General features: G+C 41.3%; 1 protein-coding gene across 1 annotated transcript; it reads left to right on the top strand.

The window, feature by feature from the left end:
• Positions 1-260: 260 nt before the first annotated feature.
• Positions 261-27310, top strand: rab40c (RAB40c, member RAS oncogene family). The gene is made up of 6 exons (XM_034232868.1): positions 261-1379; positions 15737-15797; positions 19648-19708; positions 19904-19981; positions 22756-22978; positions 23674-27310. The coding sequence occupies exons 1-6, from the start codon at positions 1238-1240 to the stop codon at positions 23946-23948; spliced, it is 840 nt and encodes a 279-aa protein (XP_034088759.1). The 5' UTR covers positions 261-1237; the 3' UTR covers positions 23949-27310.
• The last annotated feature ends 536 nt before the right edge of the window (positions 27311-27846 follow it).

Below are 27846 nucleotides of genomic sequence, written 5' to 3' on the forward strand. Positions count from 1 at the left end.
ACAAAATCTACCTTAACAGTCGGAATGTATGAATGTATTATCCACAAGATTGCCATTGTTCTGTGTTTCAGTGACAAATGAATCATCTTTGTTGTCCACATTCTCCTCACCATCTGCGTTGTTGACAGCAGATTTTGATGGTCGTTTTGCTAAGCCAATGTATTACATCCTGCGTAAGACCAGCGTCCAATCATATGAGTTGGAAGGCGGGGCTTGGAGTGAGAGGGCGGGAACCAAGGAGAGGAGACTGGCGAGCAGCGGATCTGTCAGCAGTGTTGTTGTACGGTGCTGAGAAGACACAGCAGTGACTATGATTCAATATAATGGAGACATATGGAGATATCAGAGACTGGGATTATTGAGTACACCTACAGAGATTTGGACTGGACATAAAACTGCCACAGGCTTCTGATCCCACTGCAGATATTGGTGTTTTCTGGATATAACGCAGTGAAGTTACAGGAATCTTTGTCACCCCGGACCAGAGGAAGACAAGGGGGCCTGAAATTACAGGGACGGCGGTTGAAGTTGAGCTACGGGCTGCGCTAGCTAAGTTAGCATTTATCCAGTAACAGCAAGTCATTTTTATTCACGGAGATTTGTAGTTATTAAATGCAGTGCCACGTGTTGCATTGCGTAGCGTAACGCATAGCGAGTGTCAGTGTCTTCTAATATCTACCGTGTTTGATAACTGCTAACTGCTAAGCTAACTAGCTCTCTGGCAGGGGATAGCTTGTTGTTCACCACAGAGCTTTTCTTAAATGGGAATAAAAACACAGCCTCCAGGTTAGCTAGATTTTTTGCTAACTAGACAAATATATGATTCGCAAAGATATGTGCTCCTATACTTTGCAAAGACGCTTATTATAATTATTATTCCAGGCAATAAGCATGTTTTTCTTCTCTACGTAGACTTATGCCACCAAGCCAAAAAGAGTTATCCCGTCCGGATACAGCTTGCACTTATTTTCAGAAATAAGGATGTTATCTTTTTCAAGTAGGACATTCCTTTGAGATTGGAAGCTCTTTTTGTTATCTGAAAAGGTGGAAGACTGAATTTGGAAGACTGTTTAGTTAAGACCGAAAAAGAGGCATAACAAAGACTTCAAGTTGGTGGACACAACATTCGGTTCATGGCATAACAAGCCTTTGTTTTGGTTCAAGTGTGTAGAACAACACACAAGGGGGAAGTTTACAGTCATTCCTCTTCAGCCCCTGGACTCAGACGGGATGCACCATGGGCAGCCAGGGCAGCCCAGTGAAAAGCTACGACTACCTGCTCAAGTTCCTCCTGGTGGGAGACAGCGATGTGGGCAAAGGAGAGATCCTGGACAGCCTGCAGGATGGATCTGCAGAGTCCCCGTACGCGTACAGTAGTGGTGAGTCACTTTTCTCTCAGCTTAGTTGTATCCTCTTGTGATGATGGGCTTCTTGTGTTATGTCATGCTTGCTCATCAGAAAAGCCTTGAACATACTACACATTGCGCTGCTGTGTGGACTGTGGAGAACACACAATGAGCTCTCTGATCATATAAAGCATTGCCATGGAAGTCAGTCAGACTGTATGTGCATTGTCGTTCAGTCTCACTTGCCAAACAATAGTTTGAATGACCTGTTGACAATACATTTCTAGACCTATACATTAAACTGAGCGAGCAACATCCTCTCCGATATGAAGGGTTGTTCATACCAGCCTCACTGGTTTCCTACTTTAAAAACAACAAAAGGAAGCAATGTTCTCTGTTTTACATATACATGTATTTATGTATATTATTGAAGGCTGCTCAGCAAAGGCTGCAAGTAGTATGTTCATAATACTGCAATTTTAACAAAAATATCGACACATTTAACAAGGTTATAATATGACAATGAATACTTTGTATTTATTGGCCAGTAGCAGAGAACAGCAGAAATACTTTAGTAAACATTAACAATAATTTAAACTTCTTTACAGCTCGATTATGGCAAAAATCATAATCTCGATTATTTGGGTCAATAATTGATATCACGATTAAAAATGATTATCCATCTACTTTGAAAACATCCATTTATTGAAAAAAATCAAATGGAACAGTATGTTTTTAACAGTTGATTACCCTGCACTTTAGGTATAATTCAACTAAAAAACCAATACAAAAAATAATTTAAATAAATAAATAATCGCTTTATTTCGATTACGTTGTTTTCGTAATCGTTGAAAGCCAAAATCGTAATTGCGATTAAAATACGATTAATTGAGCAGCCCTACTTTACAGTTATAGTTTCAGATATTCCAAGAAAAAACATTTGCCATGGTGACATCACTATGTAACACTCACACTTCTATTGGCTAGTGCTCCAACACATTGTACGTGATAGGCTAAGAGGCGAGACATCTCTAACCAATCACAACAGAGCCGGCCAGCTAACCAATCAGAGCAGACTGGGCTCTGGTTTCAGACAGAGGGTGAAAAGAAGGCAGTATGAGAAAAATAAAGGGCTTTTTGAACATTTGAAGTAGTAAACATGTCACATCAGAAGTGGAAAATAAATGATGGAACCCTAAAATTAGCCCCATATTAAATATTCAGAATGGATCAATTACACATTTTGATTGGCTTATTGCTTTAGAATAAAAAATGTTTTTAGGTTGATTGATTTGTTACTTTAGAGTAGGCCCACAGCTCGCTTAACTGTCTCCACCGTGCTGTGAAGGGATGGTGGAGCGGTGCCCAGTCAGAGGAGTCCTCCCTGGGTGCAGCAGCTCAGATCACCTGGCTCTCTCACTGCTGTAGCTCCCAGGCTGATCCCTGCCTGCTGCTGCAGTGAGCTGTGGTCTGTGGTCTGTGGCGCCTGCTGTACACAAATACTCACACTCCCATCAAAGGAGAGCCCTGAAGAAAAAACACATAAAGAAAGTTCATATAACCATAGCAGTGTTCTTGCAAGTCTCAGCCTATTTAATGCAAAACTCACCCTTCCCATCCATTACAAAAATTAAAAACGTTATTTGTTACATGGCTTCCTCTTTATTAGAGCTAAAACGATTACTTGATTAGCAGATAAAGTACATTTTTCATGTTGAATGCCTCGGATATGGTGTTTTCCTCCTTTTGTCTGTTTTATATCATAATAAAGTGAATAGATTTGGATTATAAAACAAGTCATTAAAGGCATCACCTGAGAGTTTAACAAATTTCGATGGATTTTTTATTTTATTTAACTATTTTCTGACATTTTCATAGACGAAACAATGAATCAGAGGAACTAATCAGCAGATTAATCAATACATTTTATTATAGTTGGTTGCAGTTAGGGATGCTCCGATCGATATCGGCCGATATTCACTCTGCCGATCGATCGGTGCTCTCAATAGAGAACCGCAGTGACGCGTCCTAAAACCCGGAAGTAAACTCCTTCCGGTTCATTCTACAAAAAGCAATGCAATTTCTCCATAGGATTTTGGAAAATAGCTGGAAATAAGATCTGTGGTTGAAACACATTTAAGAGACGGATCACGTTTTGTTCAGCCGGATAATATCCACATGTCTATCCTACTTTTATAATTTTCGAAGCATAAATATAGTCGCAAGAAGCAAAATGCTAACGTCATGCTATAAAGGAACTACAGCAGGGTCGCTGCTTCAACGTCAGGCCGACTTAAGATCCATATTCAAACATACAGATTGTAAATGGTACAAGTTGAAGCGTTTGTTTGAACAGTTATCAGGAGGCAGGTACTTGCTTTCAAACTTAGCGGGAGTGTTTTACGTGTTCGGTGTAATGACGTAAAACGGCCTGGACAACTTCTGTAGTCCTATTCAGCCACTTCAACCATCGTTTTTTAGACACGTAAACTCTTCAAAAATCACCAGAGGGGTCACTGCTGATGGATTTAAGGTCGTAGAACAAAACGTGATCCGTCTCTTCAATGTGTCTCAACCACAGACCTTATTTGGAGCTATTTTCCAAAACCCTATGGAGAAATCCCATTGCTTTTTGTCGAAGGAACCTGACGTGGTAAAAATGCTAACTTACTTCCGGGTTTTAGGACGCGTCACTGTGGCACTCTATAAATGCTGATCAGGAGAGCCGTATCTATAGGGGGACGGCTCAAGTCAAAATTCAACCAACCCCCCCCACCCCCTTCTCTCGACGCCCTCTCAGCCCTGGTCTGGCGGAAACACTGTCCCATACACACAAGAGCCTGAATGTTGTTTTACCATTCTCCAGCTTTAACTGCATTTAACCAAAGGAAATGAAGGAATAATACATTCAAAAACACCCTAAAAAACCATTGTGTGTGTGAGAAAATCCATTTAGGAGGGGGTCACCAAAGTGAACTCTACATATGGAAACCACTTCAACATAAACATCCTGTTATTGATGTTGCTTATGTAGCACAAATGACTCAGCACTGAAAGCAGCATTACTTTGCCAACAATAAAAGCAGACATGATGGATTCTCTCCACTCAGCGACTTTAAAATACCTCCAAATGAATTGTAGTAGTGTACTGGAACGAGAAGTCCTAATGGCTGCAGAGAAGGCAGGTAGCAATATTGAAAGCTCTTAAATGCTTCTGAAAACAGTCTGCAGTAACCAAGATAACGCTTGGTTTTTGTAAATTGGCAAAAATATGCTAACACCCTGGCATGGTTCTTTATGATGTGTGGGAAATCAATCCTGCATCACTTGATGCTACAATAAGAGTCTGTTAAGGAATACAATGAGATGCCAGCAGGACAGCAAGGAAGAGCGTCTACCCATCTCACGCATTATACCCCCACCTCCTCTTCAAACCACTTCTACTGCAATACAAGCTGCCCAGTTTCTTGCATTTGTTGAGATATTTGCTCCAGCAAAAGGTCTTCACCAGAAAGCAGTCATAGATGATTCTCCGAGTATCCATTTAGCTTTTTAGATGAAAAAGGTTTTCATCTCGTCCCCTCAGGATGACAGCAACTGTTCATGAAATATACATCAGTCAGCAGAATGAGCTGATTCTTTAATGAATTCAGCCAAAGGGTGATGCCGCCTGTTGCCATTTGGTTTCTCTTCTTCATGGGTGTTTTTACACACCCACTACACTGAAGGCCAAACTGTTCCATACAGCCAGTGACAATGATTTGAGAAAGGAAGGTCATAATTATAAATAAGTAATAAGGCATTTAAAAGACACAATGAGTGTGAACGTGGTTGGCGATGTATTGCTCTATTCGGTGGCTCTATTTAAACTTATCAATGCAGTCATGTGAAGCTACACGGTTTTTATCTAAAAAAGATTATCGATGAGCAAAAAACTATGCAACATATCTTTGGATATTGCATATCTTTTATTTTTTGGAGTTCTAGTCAGACAAAACAGGCCCAACTTGGATTTACGGAAATTATAAAGGATAGTTTTCAGATTTGTCATGTTACCAAAATAAATCTACATATGGGCTTAAATAGAACACTATTTGCTTTTTCATATATATTTTGATATATGCATGGCTGCGATCTAAAGATGTAGGATGTCACCACTGCGTTGGATGTTTCTGAACACAAGCCCATGGAGAACCGGTCATTCCTCTAAAGAAAATCAGCGAGCCTTTACAGAGTCTCTCAAAGAGGAACACGTCCTAATTGACGGTAGCCAGATCAAACGGCTTCATTAAATAGCCCTCTGAGACAAATAGGATTTGTGATTTTGGGTTATATAAATAAACTTGATTTGAATTGAAAATATGGAGGCAGAGTGGAACGCAGCTGAACGCTTGTGCCGGGATGTTTGTGCAGACAGAAGCTCACATATTGATGTGCATCCCTCTGGCTGATAGAGGTTAGTGTGGAGGAAGGGGAAAACTAAATATTTTAGGAGAAAATCTGGACAGAACAGCAGATTCTGATTGGATAACATTGTTTCTTTGGGCTGTGATTGGCTCCCAACTCGACTTGGGGGCCGTCACATATTCTCCTCAGTGATAGTGTGAGTTACAGATCAGAAAAAACGTTTGGTTCTGTAAAACAGCGAAGGCCACTTTCTTACTTATTTTTTTGACAATTAATAAGAGCTGTATTGATGATCGTTTCAGTGAAAGGCAACATTACCTTGTTCCAAGTTCTCTAATGTTACATGTTGCTGCTTTTTCTCGCATGTATGATGTTAACTAAATATCCTTGTATTTTGTTAGTCACCCAAAAAATGGTATTCGGGACAGCTCTAAATGTTGATTGTCTTGCTGTATGTATCCTAATTTGAATCCCCCCAGCTGATGTTAAGCAGTGCATGACATTAGCTTAGATGGCCCTGTGGGCCATCTAAGCTAATTTACAGATGGCCCTGAGCCCAATAGAGATTGCCCTGAAAAATGTGCGCGGACGAAATGACGCACAAAGGGTTTGGGGGGCCTCCGTCCCCCTAGAACATTTAGATTTTTGCAGGTCTTAGATGCTGTCTGGTGCATTCTCTAGACTGAATTATAAGATGAACCACCACAATATTATATTGTACAATTTCAATTGTATTCTTCATTTCACTTGTTTGTTTGTTCTTGTTTGTGTTTGCTCGCTTGCATGCCCTGCATAGCTAGAAGAAATACTTAAGTTGTTGGTCAAGACACTTTCCATCTGATGAAGGCAAATGCCTTCCCAGATGTAAAAAAGTAAAAAACATTACATTCAGTTATAACTGCCAAAACAAACATTATTTACACTAGTATGGCCCCTGTTAAAAATGTTTGTAATGTTATCTACTGTAAGTTGGTCGAACGAATGCCTCCTCACCTGGAAGCTGACCGAGCAGACCCGAGCAGCAGTCGAGAGGAGCCAAGCGCATCCGCGAAGCACACAAAATGGGACGTCAGAGTTCCCGTTAGCCGGAAAATCTAAATCTCTTCGGTCAAAATGTCCGGTCAAAAATGATTTCCCTTTAGCGCAATACCGCATCAGTTGCGCAACTTGCGCCACTTATGTGACAGACAAAAGAGTATGTGACAGACAAGAATAGTCTATTCTAATGTCTAACACTTAATGTGGAGAAAGAGATGTCCTGTATGGGTTGATTGTGCGTTGATTTGTTGGTAATGCCTCGGGGTTCCGGTGGGCATGTAAACAAATGCATAATGCTGCGCTATACTTTGTGGCCTCACCTGGTTGCATAGCGACGCTTATTGTTTAGGTGTCTTTTAATAAGCAGGTAGTCATATCATTAGCTAGAACTAGCTGGATCTGATCGATATGGACATAAACGCGAGTAAAGTCTAATCTGACGGGAGAGAGAGAGATCAGCTGCTGCTGACGAGTTGATACGCAGCTCTGCATGATCACATGCAGCGGTGAGCGGACAAAACACACACTTCAGGTTAGAATATCACACGTAGCTATTTTAATTACCTCTCAAACTACCGTAACTAGTTATAGATATGTTTAGTTTTACTGTCGGGTCACTCATTACTGGATCCGTGAGCTGCATGATACTGGCATAATAGATTGCCCGATCGGGCAACCAGCAGGTGAGGCTTCATTGCGAGCTAAATACTAGATGGCCCCGGGCCATCGGGCAGTCCTTAATGTCAAGCCCTGTTAAGGCAACTTTGATTGGAGAGGGGGGGGGATTGGTGTGTTACAGGGAGGATCCCCCCATTCATTTTTCACACTGCGTTAAGGTATTGAATTTCACAGCCTGTTGAAGTTAGCAATCAGATAACACCAGCCTTGGAGGGGTGTAGACAATCCAAATGCAAAAGCAGGTTGGAAAGAGGCTTTTCAGTGCAGCTGCGAGACTTACATCTGTTTTTCATTCAGCACGCACTAACAAAGGGATATTCCCCCGGGGGTCATGCAGGCCCGGCGGCCCATTGTTTCTCTGCAGAAGAGAACTGGCTGTTTAGACAGTGGCATATTCACACACAGCCGTTATCAAGTGGAAGCAGGCCAACTCCGAGATAACCCCCTGCCCTCTTAAAGGAGGGAGGGGCTCACAGGAGAGAGTGAACTGGTAAATGTAAAGCCGGCCCTGGTCTAATCCTCTAGCAAGACGCATGCAGACTCTATCTGTTCAATATTACTCCAGAGCTTAGCAGGAAGTGCAGTCAAATCTCATTATCTGCAGATGTAATGTATTTCATATTTATATCTATTATTTAAATGTTACAACTTTAAGACATTATGTTCATGTGCAATTTAATTATTATTTAATTAATTGATAAATTCATATTAATTAACTACTTGTGGTGTACACTAAAATCATGGTTTTGTGTGCATAAAAAAACCTAAATGTATAAGGATATGTTTTTAAAAAAAAATTATTTTAAACTTTAAAACGGTTTTCTTTTTAAAAACAAGGAAGATTTTCAACACTTATTCTCCTGATGGTCAGCACATCTGAGTGATGCTTTTGAATTTCCGTTATATGTTTCCATTCCATTAGCCATTATTTGTTCTGCACTCGCCATATTGTCGAGCACACCTGCACACCAATCAACTTGTCGTAGTAACCTCAGCATATCATGCTAACAGCTAATGGCTAAATGTGTGGAACGCACACTTGTGAACCTTTCATTTGACATTACATGCACAAACCTGCATAGTGTGCGCTCTGCGTGCAGCTGACCTGCTACTTTGCTGGTTAGGTACAAATAAAAAAACGTACATCCCTATGATTCTATACACTGATCATATCTATGTCAACCACTCCTAGTTTTACAGAGACAAACAACCTAATGTAGAACACATTATCACCATATAGCTAACTCAGCACTTATTTGAAACCGTCTCAACAAAAGCTTTTATAAGCCTCACAAAGCTTTGAGTGCCTCGAAAGAACAGAGAAACCCAGAATAGAAGCAGCAGTACTCTGCTAAGACGTCAGAGATGCTATTGATTATAAGTGAGCCCTGGCAACTAGAGAAGAGGAGCGCTTGGTCCCAAATCCCGCACTCACTCAAATTAAATTAGCCTGAGCTCAGCACTTTAGCTCGGCAGCAGCTTTATGTTGCCTGGGAAATTGGAAGACATTGCTAATTTGGTTAGCCAGCAGCTAATACCTGCCAGAGGCTGATGCAGTCATGTGTGGGAGTTAGGGCTGTACCCGAATATCCGAATATTCGTTCGTTGGAGTACTATTCTGGTTTCAATTTCGTTATTCGGATATTCGTTTTTTTTTTTAAATCTCCAATATCAGCGTAAGAGCTTGTGCCTCTTCGGGGGGTGCTAACACTTAACCATAAACTTGATCGGTTACTTTCTCTGTCTTTATATGTAGATATTATTTTTCTCCGTTAATCTCAGTCATGTTGTTTCCATAGCAACGACAACTTCCTGTCAACAGCGCTAACTCTCCTTATAAATAAAAGCATGTCCATACAAAATAGGAAGCCAAGCCAAATTACACTTAAGGCCCCGGCCACACAAGGACGATAACGGTAAAACGCAATCGCAAAACAGGCTTCCGTCCACACGCAATAGACACCGGAAAGTTTCTGTCCACACGAAACAGCTCCGTTTAGCTCCAACCGCTGGAGAAGCTGCAGTACATATGCAGGAGCCTGTACGTGGCGCTGTAACATCCTCCACAAAAGCAGTGAAGAAGCATGGTTGTCATGGTTGCCCTTCTGTTTATTCTCCGCGGTGTGGGCCGAGGGAACCACGCAGAGTTTTTCGCCAGTCAACGTGTATTAAAGTTTAAATCTTCCGGACAAAATTATCAAAGTGCCGGTCAAAGGTCTTCTTTGTTATTTATTGAGCTTTAAAACAAATGAATAACGACTCTATATAATATAATAATAAAATACACGGAGCCTCTCTTTTTCCTCCCTCTCTTCTGACAGCGTCAGTGTCTGTCTCATGCAGCAGCTGATCCAGTAATGAGTGACCCGGCCGACAGTAGTCTAGGTAGTTTGAGAGGTAATTAAAATCTAAGGGTGATGATCTGACTTGAAGTGTGTTTTGCTCCGTTCACCGCCGCATCACAGCGGGAGGAGCTGCAGGTGAGCAGAACTGCGTGTCTCCGTCCTGTCAGATTAGACTTTACTCGCGTTTATGTCCATATCGAGAGAAAGATAAATAATCTGAATTCAGTGTGCAGTTTACTTTGACGCGGGGGTGAGCAGCAGAGGTGGGGAGAGGCGGGACTATTGCCTCATCATTATCAGAAAATGATCGTATAGGGCGTACACACGGAGCCGTTGGACCCCCCCCAGCGCGTTGCGTATGCCGTTCTATCCACCTTGGGACCCGTTATCGTTACCGTAGTCGTTTAGTGCCATATTCTGTAGTCCTAGTGTGGCCGAATGGTCTATAAGACACAAAACGGTAACGGAAATTACCGTTATCGTCCTCGTGTGGCCAAATGGTCTATAAGACACAAAACGGTAACAGAAATGACCGTTATCGTCCTCGTGTGGCCGGGGCCTAAGACATATACAACTGTAACGAAAGTAACAAACACAATGCAATATCCTTTTCAATTGCAAAGAACACCAATTGGGTTGTATACATTAACAAATAACTATAAAACAACAATACTGTAAAACAGGGCTTCTCAAACTCCAGACCAAGGTCCGGATCCGGACCGAACTGCAAATCAATCCGGACCGAACCCTGTGTCCCATTATTTAAAAAAATAAAAAATAAAAAAATCTGATTCTGATGTAAATTAAAGTGGACCTATCATGCTATATTGGACAAATATATTGTAGGGCCATACCTATATATAAAACATGTCTGTGAAGTTTTTTGCTTAAAATACCAAACAGTTCACTCATTGTAGCCATGCCTCATACTGCTCATACCCCTCTTTTGCAGCCCTGTTAGAGAAACACGGATTTTTGGTCCTTAGCTTAAAAAAATAAAAAGAGGAGACGGAGCTAATGCCTGATCAGAATTCTACCGGAGATGAAGTTAAATTCTGCTGTGATAAAACGCCATCCTGTTCTTATCCACATCAAAGATTATTTCTGAAACAGTATGGATCTCAAATGCTTTTTCTCTTGCGGGTTAAGGTGAGTTCCTTTTTTTTATTTCCTGCTTTTTAAACACATGTGCTCTACAGTACAGGTTAGCTCTGAGTGTTAGTGAGGCTTGCTAATGCAAACAAAGATGAGATTACGTCCAAAACACGGCAGGCATTGTTTCTGATAGCAATTTTCTGTGGGCCCGCTGCCGATTTGACGTCAGATTGGCAGAAAATCTGTATCCGCTCGTTGTACCCCTGTTTTTAAAAGATTTGGGTACGGAGGAAAAGAGAAAGGGTTTTATTTTCTGACGCTGCGTTAGTTCCCCGACGCACCGGGGGCACATATTTATGTATAAAATACATCACAAAGTGCATTTTGCATGATAGGTCCCATTTAATGTATATTTTCTTGTGTCTGACGCGTTGTGAGAATGAACGTGCATATATATTTACTTGTGTGCGCGAGCGTGACACGCATTGCAGACCGCAAGTTAACTGCAAATTTACCTTGACTTTCTAATGCTTCTAATGCCATTTTTGTCGAGGTTCAAGGCATTGGCTACAGACAAACAGTGTCATTTCTCCCACTAGTTCAAGCCATCATACTGTATGTATGTATTGAATGTGTGTGTGTATACAGGGGTGCCGTTTGCCCGCTCTCGGGGTGGACGCCCTCTCAGGCCTGGTCTGGCGGAAACACTGGATCATACATCAGAGCCCTTGATTGGTCTCTGTTGCGGCTTTCACACCAGCGCTTTTCCCTTTCTAGCTCCGAGCTAGAGCTTTTCTGGTTCAGCACCGGTTTCCCTTTTCTGCTCCCGCTCTGTTCACACCGCCCAGCACCCGACTGGTGCTGCCGCTGCTGCGTCATGACGTCACCGTTTACATCGCTGATTTGCTCCCCAACGGCGTTACGGCGCTCACAACAACAACGGGGAACTGCGTCGGGTCGATGATCGTGTTGCTTTTAATCACACAAAGCCAGATTTAAATTGAATAACGACTTCTCCACCCTTATACTTTGCTCCAGAGTGCCGTGGTTCATTGTTTATTAATGTGTTTCTGCAGCATTTACCGACCGCTGCAGTGTTGGCTGCTCTTCTACGGGAGTTTATTCTCCTCCGTTAGCTCCCGGTTAGCTCACACTGCTGCGGCCGCTCTAAAGTATTCACTGTCCGACTCACACAAGCAGCTGATGCATATCCCCAGTTCCCCTTAGCCTAAGTGAATGTGTGTCAGTCTGAATTGACGCTGTTTGGTATCACAACGCTGTTATGAAAGTTTCTCTGGTATAAAATGGGTGATGTTAGCATAGCAACCGAAGCTAAACTGACTACTTGCTATTGCTATCCTATTGTGGCATAAACCGTTTTCTACAGGCACATTTACCGGCGTATTTTTATTATGATTCTACTTGTGATAGTCGGACACGACAACCTGTGCAGCCCATGTATTGATTCCATCCGATAGCTGCTATAATACAAAACAAAACGTCTGCCTCTCTCCACAATGATCAATAACAATGAACGGATGGTCAAAGTAAGGTACAAATAAACAGAATCACACGAAGCCTGGTTAGTGTTGCCTGACTTTATAAAGTGTGTTTATAAGCACTACTGCTTGTAGGCAGGCATGACAGTCGACCCATGTTCAGGGGAGGAGGGTTTAGTTTCCTGCACGCCTCGACGTAAGAGAGACGTAAGCGACGCCACCTCTTAGCTCCGAAGCTTTTGCCTCTTGACCGACAATTTTTTGGAGCTGGAAGTGAACCCGATTCCGGAGCTAAGAGCCGGCACCGCTGCGGTGTGAACAGGAAAACCCGCCGCTTGTCAGGCTCCAGCTCCGAGCCGGAGCTGAAAAGGCACTGGTGTGAAAGGGGCAAGAGTGTCATTCAAGCTCGGGATAACCTCAGCTCAGGTGAGGTAAAGGACTCTGAGTGTTTAGAATCTAAACACTCAGAGTCCTTTACCTATTTAACTATCTAAACTTTAGATAGTTAATTTTGTCTAAGTTCTCAGTGGGTCTCAAATGGTTTAGTCACCATTTATTCAAACACATATAAATATGCATGAATAAATACATAAAAAGTTAACTAGGTGAAAAAAGGTAACATACACTTTTAAAACTTGTTGAGAGCTTAAAGTAGTCTTTGCTGCTGCCTCAAAGAGGAGCAGGGGAGAGAGGGGGGAGACAGGTGAGGCTGATTCAGGAGCACAGACACACTCACAACTATAAATGAACCAAAAATGAATAAATAAACAAGTTTCAGTGTTTTTTTCATATTGGAAATGGTATGTTATTGGTTATGTCCATGATTTTATGATTATTGAAATGCATACAGTTCTTTTTCATATAGGTGTTTCCATAGATCTAGTCTCTTTATTTTCCTCTCAAAATGCACCAGATTGCATTGTGAGATGCATTTAACTCCAAAAAAAAACCGGGGGAGCATGCCCCTGGAACCCCCTAGAGGATTTGAGGTCCACCCCCAATTAAAATCACATTGATAGGTTCCTAAATACATTTACCTTTGTTTTTTAAATAGTAGCCCATGTCCATATGTCTATTTGTGGGTAGTAGATTTAAACTATAGGGCTATCACTATGGGCCCTGCCTGTACCTGTTCGCTCTGCCATCGCGTGAAGGGTCTGCTAACAAGCGACCAACAGAAAGGTTAATGTTATTGCACGTCACCTAACCCCCCCCAAGTATATTTCAGATCTGTGGGAAACACTGGTATCTTTTATGACTTTGAGGAATTGGCTTTTGTCTTTATTTCAAAAATATTTTATCATTAAAATGTGAATAAATTATAATTCAACCTTTAATTCCAGACCTAGCCAATGAGTGTACGTCTGTCATTTTGTTATTGTCAAGAAATCCAATGAAAAAGGAATGGATTAATAACTACATGTTGGGTCTACTTCTCAGAACGTCCTCACTTCCTTACCCTGTCTGTGGCTCTCAGCTTCAAGCTTGCCTAAAGTTGTCACTAGTTTTACCAAACCTTACTCAAACAGTGCTTCATTCGACAGGGACTAGTTACAGCAGTGGATTAATACAGTGTGGCTTATTGATGTGTTTTAAAATAGGGTTTTGACTTAATGAGGCAAGCGGAGTAAGATATATCTGACTTTGGAAACACACAACTAGGCGCAGAATTAAAACAATGTATCAACTAGGGATGCACGATATTGGTTTTTTGAAACCGATACCGATAACTTCCTGCTTCTCAATACCGATACCGATAACCGATAATAAAAAAAATGTTACGCCACTAATTATTTTAACGCGATTAACGCATGTGTATTTTTTTTTCCTCGGCCGCCCCGTAGTTTCAGAGCGCATCGAGTTTAAAATACCATCTACAAGCTGATGCTGACAGCCCCGCTCCTGTCGCCCGCTTGTGGCAGACCACACTTCCACGCTCACCGGCAGGCACCGACTGGCCATCTGGAGGACCGGGAGGGTGTGTGTATGTGTGGCCCGAGCGAGCGAGAGATTGACCTTACGTGCATTGTTGTTGTTAGCATCTGGTGCTAGCTAGCTGCGCTAACGGATATACGGAGCTGTTTAAATGAAAACAGAGGAGCGACAGACTGGGCATAAACCACATGAGCTGTAGTGGAGTCAGGTGAACGTGTCGAGGCACGGAGCAGAAGGCGACAGGTGTAGCAGTCAGACAGGTTTGTCAAAGAAGAGAGAGACAACGGGCGAGAACAGAGAGGCTGATCACTGCTGCCTGTTCTGGGAGGGAACATGCTTCAGTTCTTCATTTCAGTTGTAAACAGAGTTTTTTATGACTGTAATAATTCATTTAAATTGTTTTACATTAACTATGGTTCAGACTTTCATGGTCCCCACAGGAAGTCATTATTTTCAAACGGTCGCTGTTTTCACTTATACGGTGAGATAACATCTTCAAAAAAAGCCCACTGTTTGGATTGGGATCACAATTTGTAAATCAATGAAGTGAAATGAGCCCTGCCAACCATAAGGGGACATTTGTGGTTTTGAGTAAAACAACTTCTTCCCCTCTGGAGTATTTTAAAGATTTGGTTAAACCCTCTGACATTTAAATCTACCCCCATTATCAGGTCAACATTTGTCCAGTTATTAGGACAAGATACCTGCAAATGTCCACAGCATTGTTATATTAACATTGTGCAATCATGTTAGCATGTTATTATTAGCTTTTAGCTCCAGTTACAGCCCCACAGCTGCTAGCAAGACTGTAGACTCTTAGTATTGTTATTGGTCGCTTGAGGAGCAGGTGCACATTAAATCTATTGATTTCATGTTGTGTATCACTCTAGACCTCCCGGACGTTTTATAGGTTCATATTTTAGAATTAAATTGTATTAAAAGATAAAAACACAACGAGTCCATTGATGGGATTTATTCTTCCTTTGTTTCCCTTTTCTATTGAACATTATTATAGGTCTTAAACTCAAATCTTCATGGTTCTAAAAAGCAACCAAGACAATGTGACAAAAAAAAAGTTACATTTGGAGAGGACAGAATGAATTTCAGAGTACGACACAGATTGAAAGCAAGAATAATTAGCAATGGTTATGGACTGAACTGAACCTAATTGTTATCTTTTGATGAAAAGTCAAAAACACTGACTTCCTAGGTAGCAGAAATATATATATATATATAGTCTTGTATTTTCTACCAAGCTATTCACAGTTCTCTACAGTGTATTGTGGGAACACTTTGGTTCATCAGCCTTCCTCTGGCTGTGGTGTTATAATGGAGAGTGATGCGTCCTTTTGCTTAATGTCTGCCTCTGTCCCCCCCCCCCCTCTCTGTCCAGGTATCGACTATAAAACCACCACCATCCTTCTGGACGGGAAGAGAGTGAAGCTGGAGCTTTGGTAAGCACACTCATTACTGCTGAAATGATAACACATTATTGTCTGTACAAAAGATAGTGACTACTGTTTTTTTTGTGGGATGCACTCTTAAATCTAAATGCCTTTATGGGTTAGTCCAAATATATAATATTCTTGTGGTATGAAACCATCCATCCATCTTCTCCCGCTTATCCGTGGTCGGGTCGCGGGGGTAGCAGTTCCAGGTATGAAACCATGAGTGTTTATCTACACCAGTGTTTACCATTTCTCTCTGAGGTCTCAAACCTGTCACGCATTGACAAATGACTTTTGAACAATACAACGACACCATGTCTATCTAAGGTTGTCCCTGTTACTCTGGATAATCTACATACCTCAGGGCCTGTTTTTATAAGAGACATCTTCAGGAGAGCGTAGTGCAGAGGAAGAATAATCACAGAAGACATTTTGTGATGCTAATCGCAAAATGTAAATCACCTCTATGTATTTAAGCGGAGTGAAAATATAGAAATCCCTGAAATATATTTCAAAATCTGGACGAATAAAAGCAAAAATTACTTTATTTTCGGAGACCCCTGAAGTGTTCATAATGAATGCAAGTACAACATTACATCATTTGATTAATCTCATGTAAAAATTGCCTGTGGTGCCTAAAGGTCTTCATTCTCATATTTCTCCGACCTACCTGCAGAGCGAACCAAAAAAGCTGCCAAAGATGTGCAATATATCAGGCTGTTTTTGAAAAAATGTGTATTAAAAGATGCGTCTTGAGTATTTCAGTCTGATGGATGCTGCAGCCAGAAAAAACATCAAGTCTTGGCTCTGAATATTTCACTCGGTGTAAACATCATAGAGCTTCAATGGAGAGCTGGAACAACATGATACAGAATAGATCTCAAACTGTCAGACAGGGAAAGCTACTTAAGGGAAAAAGGGAATAATGTCAAGGGGTTGCATTTCATTAACATCATATTTTAAAATAAGCACAAGCGACATATAGAGCAAGAATACATTAAGCAGGAAGGTTTCTATATTCGTTAAAAACATGTTTGCAGATGCATCGACTGTTTTCTTCTTATTTAAACCAATCATTTGAAACATCTAATTGTAAAGACAGCCAGCTGCAGGGGGCATGTACTTTCCTGCAGATGTTGTGGGTCCTTATTCTCTGCATATTATTACATGCCTGACAAATAATCTTGCATCGGTGGAGATGCAGCAGATGAATCTGTCAGTAAAGACGCTGCAGCGCTAGGTGGAAGTAGGCCAAGGAATGCACTCCTCCCGGGAGAAGCAACGCCTTGTCTTCCCTGTGGAGGGAAAGGTTTCAAAGCGTGCAGCCCTATGATGCTGACTCTTCTTTAGTCTGTCCTCACTGTTGTCTAAATGTGGTCCTTTCCATCCTCTGCTTCCTTTCTATTTCTGTCTCTGTTGCCATCTGTGTCTCATGACTCTCAGAGAGAAACAGGAAATGTCAAGTTGAAGTATATCTGGTGGTGTTATATATATTTATTTTAGTCAGCAAATCACTTCTGCAGAAAACTGTTAAAACACATAAATGAGAAACACTGTTGCACCTGGTGACAGGTCACACACACATCGTCATGTTCAGGTTCATATGTGTATGTAGTGTCTCTACTGTGACATGTCTCCATGCTTTAATGTTCAAAAAGCTCTTTATTGTTCTCATACCGCCTGTGCTGCACCTCTTTTCACCCTCTGTCTGAAACCAGAGCCCAGTCCGCTCTGATTGGTTAGCTGGCCGGCTCTGTTGTGATTGGTCAGCCGCTTAGAGATGTCCCGCCCCTTAGCCTATCAAGCACAATGTGATGGAGCGCCAGCCAGTAGAAGCGCAAGTGTTAAATGGTGATGTCACTATGTTACAGAAGTAAAGAAAGAGTCCAATGGAAGCGTTTCAGGCAGGGGGGGGGTGCTTATACCCTCTGAACACCATGGCAGCCCTCTGAGCTTGTTTTTCATCAGGTGAAGGCAAAACAAATACTATTAATGTACTTCATGTCATTTCATTTATGTATTTGACATCCAAAGCTTCTAATGGTGTCTTCAAATATAGCTGTGGTAACTGTTGTCATATGTCATGAATTATGACCCTTTTTTAAAGGCCCTAGTGATTCTCAAATGGGGGTAAAAAAAAAGTTAATTCAAAAAATACCATGCATGATTACAAAGATAATCTTAGTACAATAAGTTAAATAGAAAACACAATTTTATATCAAATATTCCTAGAACCTCATAAACATGTCAAATTGGTGTATTGTATTTGATAGTTTTGCATAATATATCATTTTGTTCATTGGTTTGTTAAACAGATATTACTTCAGTTGAAAAACTCCTTTGAAAAATCAGTTTACATTTTTTTTCTTTCTTCATGCATAAAATGAAAATATCCTTAGTTTGTTGGAAAGGAGTTAATAAATCACACACGGAGGGAACATCACTATATTGGAATTATTTGTATAGACTTTTTCGATCAAACATTTTCGGGGTCGGTCAGGGGGTACATGACTGAAAAAAGTTTGAGATGCACTGCCCTAGCGCAAAATACAGAAGGATCAAATACAAATATTTGGTTAGATAAAAACATTATATCTATCTTTAGTCCATACATTATGACTTTTGAACTTAACCATGCTCGGGTGTTATTGGAAATGTTTGGAGTCTGAAACAATCCTTCTCAACTAACTGGAATCTAATTCTACAAATAATGCTAACAATATTAGTGTAGCCTAATCTTAATATTTAAATGGATGCAAATATCATCTTTAAAACAGTGAATAAGCGTTCAACTGCTGCTCAACATTAAACTGTTGATTTAGTATTCAAAAGGCAATGTCATAACTAAAGCTCTGAACTATTCATTTCAGCTCTTTTGACGAGTAATGCAATAATCAGGCTCAAAGTGCAACATGTTGGTCTGCAGACAGGGGAGAATCATTTAATTCTTTCATTTTCATTCAGAAAGCTGCCTACTAACATTGAATTAGTATGAACATCCTACATGGTGGACCGCACAATAGTTGATTGACAGGTGATCGTCTCTCAGACTTTGACATCTGACTGGATGAACACACGACCGGCTCATCTGGCTTTGCTTTCCTTAAGCAGCTCGTCTGAAATGATCCTTCAAACCCTCCACTATAAATAGTTTCTGAATCTACAGTAAGATGTGAAACGAGCTGTGAAGTTGTAAAATGATGCTTCCTTTCATATTTGTAACACTGGTTTAAAAATAGCTCAATTAATCCTCAATTATTCTCTTTGTAAAGAATCTGATATCACAAGATGGGTAAGATAGAGGTTGGAAAAAGAAACGGGCTACAAAATAATGTGAGACAACGGATATAGTCATCCAGATGTGGGTAAAAGTACATCGAGTACAACAACGTTACTTTAGGAAATACGTGCGTTGAAGCTTGCCGGCGGGCGTGTCTGAAACTCGACCAACAATCATCACATGAATCTCCCGCCCCTGACACACAAGCAGCGGTTTGATTGGCGAGAGCTTGTACTGGCATATGATTCGATTGGCTGACGCTTCTGCCGAGGCGTCAAAAGTTGAACATTGCTCAACTTTTGCAGCGAGCCACGCCAGCAACGCTCCTCGTCGCTTCCCACAATGCAGTTCGGCGAAAACTGACGTCACCCCATTCAAAGTGAATGGTGAAGCGTCAACGCACGCCGCTGTGTGGACGGGCCGTTACTCTGTCATCAAAAATCTACCCATTACATTTCTGTTTATTTCTGCCAAAATATTGAAGTTGGATGAATTCAGACCAGTAGCCGGACGAGTGTTTCCGTCTTCAGTGTTTCACATATGAATCTTTCTTCTGTCTTTTCTCTCTGTTCTCAGGGACACCTCGGGCCAGGGGAGGTTCTGCACCATCTTTCGGTCATATTCCCGCGGGGCTCAGGTGAGAAAAAACTCATTAAATAGACTACTGAACTTTGCATTAAGTAAGCCTGCTGGATCAAATGCAGGTTAATGCTAAAAGATATTTGAGCAGATGGTAATCCTTGTTATAAAGTTTGAGAAACACTGTCCTAATGTGATAGTGATTACAGGCAGACGTGTGACTGCTTGTTGTTGTTGTCGTGTGTGTCTCCAGGGGATCCTGCTGGTGTATGACATCACAAACCGCTGGTCCTTTGACGGCATCGACAGGTGGATCAGAGAGATCGATGAGGTGAGTGTGGACGTGGAGCCCTGCCATCAAACTCTGGGGCAGAGCATTTTTCAGATACATTTACATTCTGAAGCTTTTATTTTGAAAAAAACTATTTACATTTGTACGTTTCTGTTAACATGCATCGATTGTTGGAGGCTTTTATTTTGAAAAACAGGCCTCGTCCTGAGTCCATTTTAAGATACAGTTACCATCTGGTGCTTTTATTTTGAAAAACATACTCCATGGTCTCTATAACTAATTGATCCTTTACAAACAACTGTATTTATATAACTAACTTGTGTTAATTACGCTACTTACTAGTTGCCTTACTGTGTATATATATATATATATATATAACGCTTTTATAGTATTTTACGATTATGATGTATATTTGTCGATTAGTCTTAATAAGTTTGCTGCCCAGACTTATTTTCAATACCTTAAATACTCCCATTTAATGTAACACAAAAACTTGGAAAAAGACAATGAATTATTGTGAAAGGAGGCTGGGTTTTATTTTCAAAAGTTAATATCTGACGGGGAAACACAATGCCATTGTTAACCCTTCCTGCCTCGGCTGCCATGCCGACAGAGACGTTGATTAGTTGTTGATTGTTGTTGTTTTGCTGCAACAATAATGAAGCTGCATAATAATAATAATCAGACGGTGTACCTTTTTAAATATGAGCAAAACCTTTTTTATAAATATATATATTTATTGTGTGTGTAGGGGGGGTGCTACACTCATCATGTCCTTCCTGCTGAATTAGAGACCTAGAGGATGTGTGTGTGAGTTTGTGCCTGCGTCTGTGTGAGTGTGTGTGATATTTTTGGCCTGTGGAATGTGTGTTTCAGTCCGGCCTTTCCTGCTCCACCTCCAAAGACGTGGTGTGGCGGTCGTCCACTTTAGAAACACAGAAATAAAGTAGAGATGGAGGGATGAAAATCTCTGTGTGGTGACAGTCTGCAGAGAACAACTGTTAGGTTTTATCTCTGGTTATATGCTGTATGTTTTATATATCTTTACTATCTTTCCCTGTTGTCTCAGTGTAGAGCTTCATCTAATTATTTTATCATTATGTTCAGTTTTATTCATTATATTAATCTCTTCTTTATTTTGATCGACCAATGTATTGTGAAGTTAACATTTTAGTGAAAAGGGAAAAATGCTCTTTACATTTTGTTATTAAAATGTAAAGGTTTTCCAAATAATACAGCAATATAAAACAGAAACACTTTATTTAGTTTTTTCAACTAGCCTCCTTCAAGTTTATTCGATGCTAACACTTTTGTACTTAGTAACATTTTAAGTGCAGTGATTGTTCACGTCACAGAGCATTCCTACACTGTAGTGTTACTGCTTTGCTTCTGAGAAAGATATGAGTTAGGGCTGCACGATTTTGGGGAAAAATCTAATTGCGATTTTTCTGACAAATATTGCGATGCGATTTGCGTTAATTTTTTTTAAGCGACCCAACGGAAGTTTATTGTAAAATGCGGCCATAACTCCGGCTAGGAAGGTCGCATCAACGTGCTCCCGTCTCTAGCACCCCGCAGCCCGAGCTACGAGTGAAAGAACTAAACTTACATGAAACTTCCGTTGGGTTGCTTTAAAGTCAAGCTTCAGTTTCAGATTCTCCCTGTCATAGAAACATGTGATGGAGCAGTACTAACCTGACTCAGACGGGTTGTTTCACCAAAGCATCTAAAGCTCCATTGGAAGCCATTTGGAAAGGGCAGGCACTTTCAAAAAGACTTGGCAGGTGATTGGATCAATCTGTCTATCACCTTCTATCATGGGCCACTTCTGATTGGTTAACAATGGCTGGTACATGTGGAGCACAGCACTTCTGATTGGTGTGGATGACTGACACACAAGAAAAGAAAAAATGTTTTAAAAAAATTGTAGGCTTTGCGATTTGATAATCGCATCATTTCAAATCGCGATTTCAATTTAATATCAATTAATCATTCAGCCCTAATATGAGTGCTATGTCTCTGCTCTGCTGGAGATGTACATACCCTAGCTTCAGGAGAAACCTCTAGTGTTAGCTGCTGCTGCTGCAGATGTTGCCGTTCCCCCTGAGCCTGCTGCTGCTGTGCCACAGGGACTCTGAGCATGAAAAGGCAGCAGGGAGGGACGTGAGGAGAGGGTGATGAGGGGTGACAGTGCGTGGGAGTGAAGGAGGCCATCGTGTTTCTCAGAACAGATGGGATGAGTTAGCGAGACCTGAGGCTGAGAGACAGGGCCAGATACACGCTTGTTGAATTAATAACACACTTCCTCTGCTAACTTAATGTGAATTAAATGTCTCTCACACAGTGGTGGAATGTTACTAAGCACTTTTACAAAAAGTGTAGGGACTTAAGTATTAATTTTTCATTGAATCCACTACATTCATTAGACATTTAGTTACAACACACACATTGTTTTGCAAGTTTAATGCCCGAAAATCGAGCTTTTTGACTTCACAAAACAGCTTTGATAGTAAAGCGCCTCCATCGCTGTATCCATTTCCCTTTATCCACCAATGCCTTGCCCATCTCCTTCTCCTCTTGACTCTAATTGCGGGTTGGAATGAATAACGGGTTGGAATCCATAGCTTTACTTCCTTTATTCCATTTAAAGATCGTCATTAGCACTAGCATTAGCATTTGCTATTCTTCCTGGGGTCCAGACACAGAGTCTAACGCACATACATACTTTAGCCACATCAGCACACAAAATAAGAACAGCTCATTAAATGAACAAAGCTTAATTCTGTCCTCCTGTTTGATTCTTTACTTCCCAGCATGCACCAGGAGTGCCTCGGATCCTCGTTGGTAACCGGCTGCATCTGGCCTTCAAACGGCAAGTTCCCACGGAGCAGGCGCGGGCGTACGCCGAGAAGAACGGCATGACCTTCTTCGAGGTGAGCCCGCTGTGCAACTTCAACGTCATCGAGTCGTTCACGGAGCTGTCGCGCATCGTGCTCATGAGGCACGGCATGGAGAAGTTCTGGAAGCCCAACAGAGGTGAGCGGGGGGGCATGGGGGTGTGGTCACCGTGATGTTCATTCTTTCTTTCTTTGTGTGTCACTTTTTGGCCGACAGATTTGATTTGAAAATAAAAGATTGTTGGTTTATCCTTTTCTTGTTGTAGTAGTTGACATCCCCATTAGCACTAGCCTTGACTATTCCTCATGGGGTCCGCATTCTGATCATGCTAAATTCAAATAAAGATTTTCAACTAAATAGGAAAATCAAACTATTGCAAGCTGCAAAGAAACAAGGTCTAAAGACTGTGTGCTTTTCACTGAGCCACACCTCCGCAGCCTCTCCCCATTCAGACCTAAACCCCACCTGCTGGAGTTACACACACTCAAATTCCTTTACAAACACACATTACACAATCTCATGATCCAAATGGCAAATTAATATTGTGTGTGTGTGTCAAACCACCATCATACAGCAGTGTTTACCCCTACCTGCGAGTAAACATGATTCGGATTCTAGAAAGAAATAATTAGATCACTTTTTTCAAATTGAGGGTTAGTTCGAGGGTTTTCTTTAAGGGGAGATAGACGGCAGACACTCAAAGCCTTATTCAAACCTGGATGCTTATATTTATCCTTTATTTTTTCTGTTCACTCGGATTGTTAGCTGTGGAATTTTTTTTTAAATCTGTAGCTCGACATGATCTCATTGTAACGTGTGCCTCCTCTCCGCAGTGTTCAGCCTGCAGGACCTGTGCTGCAGAGCCATCGTGTCGTGCACGCCGGTCCACCTCATCGACAAGCTGCCGCTGCCCGTCGCCATCAAGTCGCACCTCAAGTCCTTCTCCATGGCCAACGGCATGAACGCCGTCATGATGCACGGACGCTCCTACTCCCTGGCCAACCCCGCCGGCGGCTCCAAGGGGAACAGCCTGAAGCGCTCCAAGTCCATCCGTCCGCCTCAGAGCCCGCCGCAGAACTGCACCCGCAACAACTGCAAAATCTCCTAGTAAACGCTCAGGAGGCGCTTGTTCAGGATGTTAGAGGAAAAGAGCACATCCCTAAACCTGAGGAGCTGAAGAGCAAGAATGATGGATAAAGGGATGGCTTCCTGCTCTCTTAAAGAGCCTTTCCAGAGGAGAAGCCCCACCGGGTATCAGAGGAGAGCACGGAAAAACATCTGGGTCTCCACAGACCGGACCCCCACGAGAGTCACTGCTGGCGTTTTAACTACCTGTACAGAACTCTCTCACAAACGTATTTAGTTCCTGGACATGATGCACGCCTCATTGTGTGTGTGCATCACAGAGATCACCTCAACATTCTTCACCTTTGATGTCTCACATTCCCCTCTTTCTTCTGGTTACAAGTCCACACCCAGTTCATCTGCTGTTTTAATGACCAGTCAGTCATTTCATTGATCATTGTGTCTCCTCAGCTGGCTGTAACGGTTCTGTTTGAAAACTCACGGGCGAATTCACAAAGAATGGATTGTGGCTGCTGATGGCAAAGTCCCTCACTAAAGATAACACGGCGCTAAAATGATCACAGCACACCACCAATGTTTTGCACTTGAGTGCATTTAGCTATTTGTGACATGGATCCAAGGCAGAAAGAACATTTCCAGGCCGTGAGCTGCAGCTCCTGAAACACAAGATGCAGTCATTCTTCCAATGTGACAAAGAGAAAGCGTTTCAGGATTCAACCACCAACTCTCTGAAGTTATCATTTCACTGAAACGGCTTGTGCGCTGATCTTTGTGAATTGGACTCTTTTGGCAGGCCTACGAAGAGGCCAGTTTTGTGCCAAGTTTCTGCACATGACCAAATTGAAATATGTTCGAATAGCACAGCAGCACATTCAAACCACTGCGAAAGCGTTAACAATGACACCTTTCTCTTTGTCTTATATGAGCCGCAGAAGTCGTGCAATCCTTTTTGTGAATTCGCCCCTCGTTTTGCCTCGAAGCTTAAAACTCTCTAAAGGGAAATCTTGGCGACAACCTGAGTGAGGGTTTAATAGCCGGTGTCTTCAGGACCACCTTTAAAATCGTTTAAAAGACGCAGCCTGATCCGGATCTCAGGTCAGGACATGCTGGTGCGCAGGAGTCCATTTCTGAATATTGCCGTAGAGATGTCAATATAAACACAAACTGCATTTGTAATGAGTCCGTTCACCTGCAACAAAGTGGCTTAAAGGAAGAAGAAAAAACACCAAATTCCCCATTTCTCTCAGTTTATTTTCATGTTTTATTGTTTACACAACCACTTTCCACGGCAAGGGATCCAGCGATGCTTGTTGCCATAGATACCACTCAATACTTTTTTTGTGAATTTTTTTTTTTTTTAACTCGCATCCACTTGGAAGAAAAACAGTTGATCGCCAGATGCTGCGGTTCATTTTATATTTCTCATATGTGTTGATAAATCCCATTATGAGCTAGTCCTTTCTTGGCCAAAGGGCTTCTGGGAGTTGTAGTCAGGAGAGGTAAAGCCTCACACACTGTTGGATACAGGCAGAGATTACTTTTTACTATCGCTCCTGTTTTTTTTTAATCTCCCAAATGTTTAGAGACACCTTCTTCTTCTTGTTTTCACATTTCACACCTCCAGGCTTTTATTTGAACTAAAACTCCGCTCCGTCTTAGTGGAACTCAAATAGCGGGGGGGTGGGGGTGGAATATCACTTTAATTCTCCTGTACTGTGTAGAATTCCCCCATCCCTCCCAGCCGTGTTTTCCATACATTGATTAGAGGTGGAGCGAGAGGGAGTGCAGATATCTGAGAGGGGGGGGGGGGGTCGGGTAGAGTGGAATGTCTGCAGTATTTACAGTAAACAGCGCCTGTGTTTACCACTCTTCTCTGAATGTCACTCAGTCCCCTTCAGCCTCTCGTCTCCTGCAGTATCTCCCTATAGGGCTAAACGACTGCTTTAGCTCCACATCACAGATTATTGATCAACATAGTGTTAAATACTTTATGAAGAGAAAGCAGTGTAAAGTAGAATTCATATTAAAAGCTTCCATTAGGTTAACATTTGTTCCAGAAGACAAATAGTTTCAAATCCTTTCAGACAAACCGGAGGAAAAGGGCATACGATGGGGATTCAGGACCAGTGGGAAACGGCAGACACAAGTTGTCAACATTGTTCAACAGCGAGGAAACATTGGCTTTGATTTGTAGGGTTAACGGTGTTGGACACATGAGAGAATGAAAGCAGCATTTCTTCTTCTTCTTCTTCTTCCCTGCCTCTGATGTACACCTCGCCTCTGCATGCTGTCCCATGATTCATAGTTACTGAATAATAGATGCTCTTTTGGTAGATCTCTGGAGGGCTTCATCAGTCCGTCTCTTTCATCCTCCTCTCAGCTCCACCTCTCAGCGTCCGCCTCGTTTTCTCGATAACACAAAGAGTGAGCTGCTGCTGCATACACTTTTCCCTCAGGTGTTCAGTGTGTTTTCTACGGAGGCCCGGAGGCCATGGACAGAAAACACATATATATATATATATATATATATATATATATGGAGGTTTTAAAAAATAAGGACTCAACTTGGGGCTCAAAATGATCAATCACGATATAGTCATAACGATATTAATACTACGTTCTCTGGTAATATAATTATTAAATAAATAATGACATGTTAAAGCCTGTACACTTTTTTTCTCATTTTAAGTTTAGTGCAAAAATAAAAATGATGGCGATAATTGAATATCGGCCCAGCGTAACACGCGATTGAAGCAATATTGAAAAACGCCCTCAACATACGAACATATTTCAACGGTTTTCTATATATCATAATATTGCCCGGCCATAACTCCAGCTTGTTGCCAAGATTTCCAGAAGAGGTTTCCCTCTCTGTGTTTCATCCTTGCGGACTTGTTTTGTGTTATATTGTACATCCAGCCTCTGTGTGTTATGTGATAATAACACACATGTTTTGGTTCCACACCTCCCTTTTGATTTGTTTTATGGACTTCCTCCTCAGTGTTTGCTGACTCTGCTTAATTGTGTTTCTCCTGAAATGAGTTTCCATTTTGGACTTTTAAAAAAAAGAAAGAAAAGGATGGTGGAAGGTTCCGGACCGGATATTGTGGAAGTGTTTGTACAAAGGAGCAGACTGTTGTGATGAGAACAAAATGTAAAACACTATTCTGGTTTTTGGCTAAAGCTGCTGAGTAATCTGAAGTGAGTGTGTGAGAGAAAGAGAGTGTGAGTGTGTGTGTCTAGGTGTGTTTTGTGAGAATGTTCCTTTAAACACAAAGCTGAACATTTTCTTTCTTTTTTTAAATTATTGATTGTACAGTTTTAAGGTGAGGGTATGAAGAGATAAGACTTTTTCACAATAAAACTATTGAATGTTGGAGTCAAGATGTCGCTGCTGAGTATTTTTATGTTTGACTGCTGCTTTAAAGCATAGAATATATATAAAGCAACTTCGGTGTCGTTTATTTTGGAGAGGTTGCCATCTACTGGAAGTTAAATGCATCCAAACTCATGGACTTTTAACTTTAACTTAATTTAACTAGTTTGTTCTATATCAATGAAATGGTTAATAATTGTTTTGTTATAATTATTATTATCCTGTGGTAACACTTCAGATCTGATTTCAGCATTTTTGTGAAAATTCTCTAAATGTCTCCCTTTTTTATAGTAATACATTTATTATTTAAAAATAATGCATTATAATTCAAAAACTAAAACATGTGTAGCTTTAAAATAGTCAGATCTTGATAACATAGCACACAAAGTAAGGACAGATGTGCTGGTAGATAACTAATGAGCAGCAGATCTGAGTATGTGGGCTGCTCCCATGAATCATTTGCTAAGTCTTCTCTGCCAATGCCAGACAGCTTGTTATTGCTGTTGCTATTGACTCTACCATTTCTGGTACCCCCAGGTGCTGA

Source organism: Gymnodraco acuticeps, unplaced genomic scaffold (genome assembly GCF_902827175.1).
Source record: "Gymnodraco acuticeps unplaced genomic scaffold, fGymAcu1.1, whole genome shotgun sequence".
NCBI lineage: Eukaryota > Metazoa > Chordata > Actinopteri > Perciformes > Bathydraconidae > Gymnodraco > Gymnodraco acuticeps.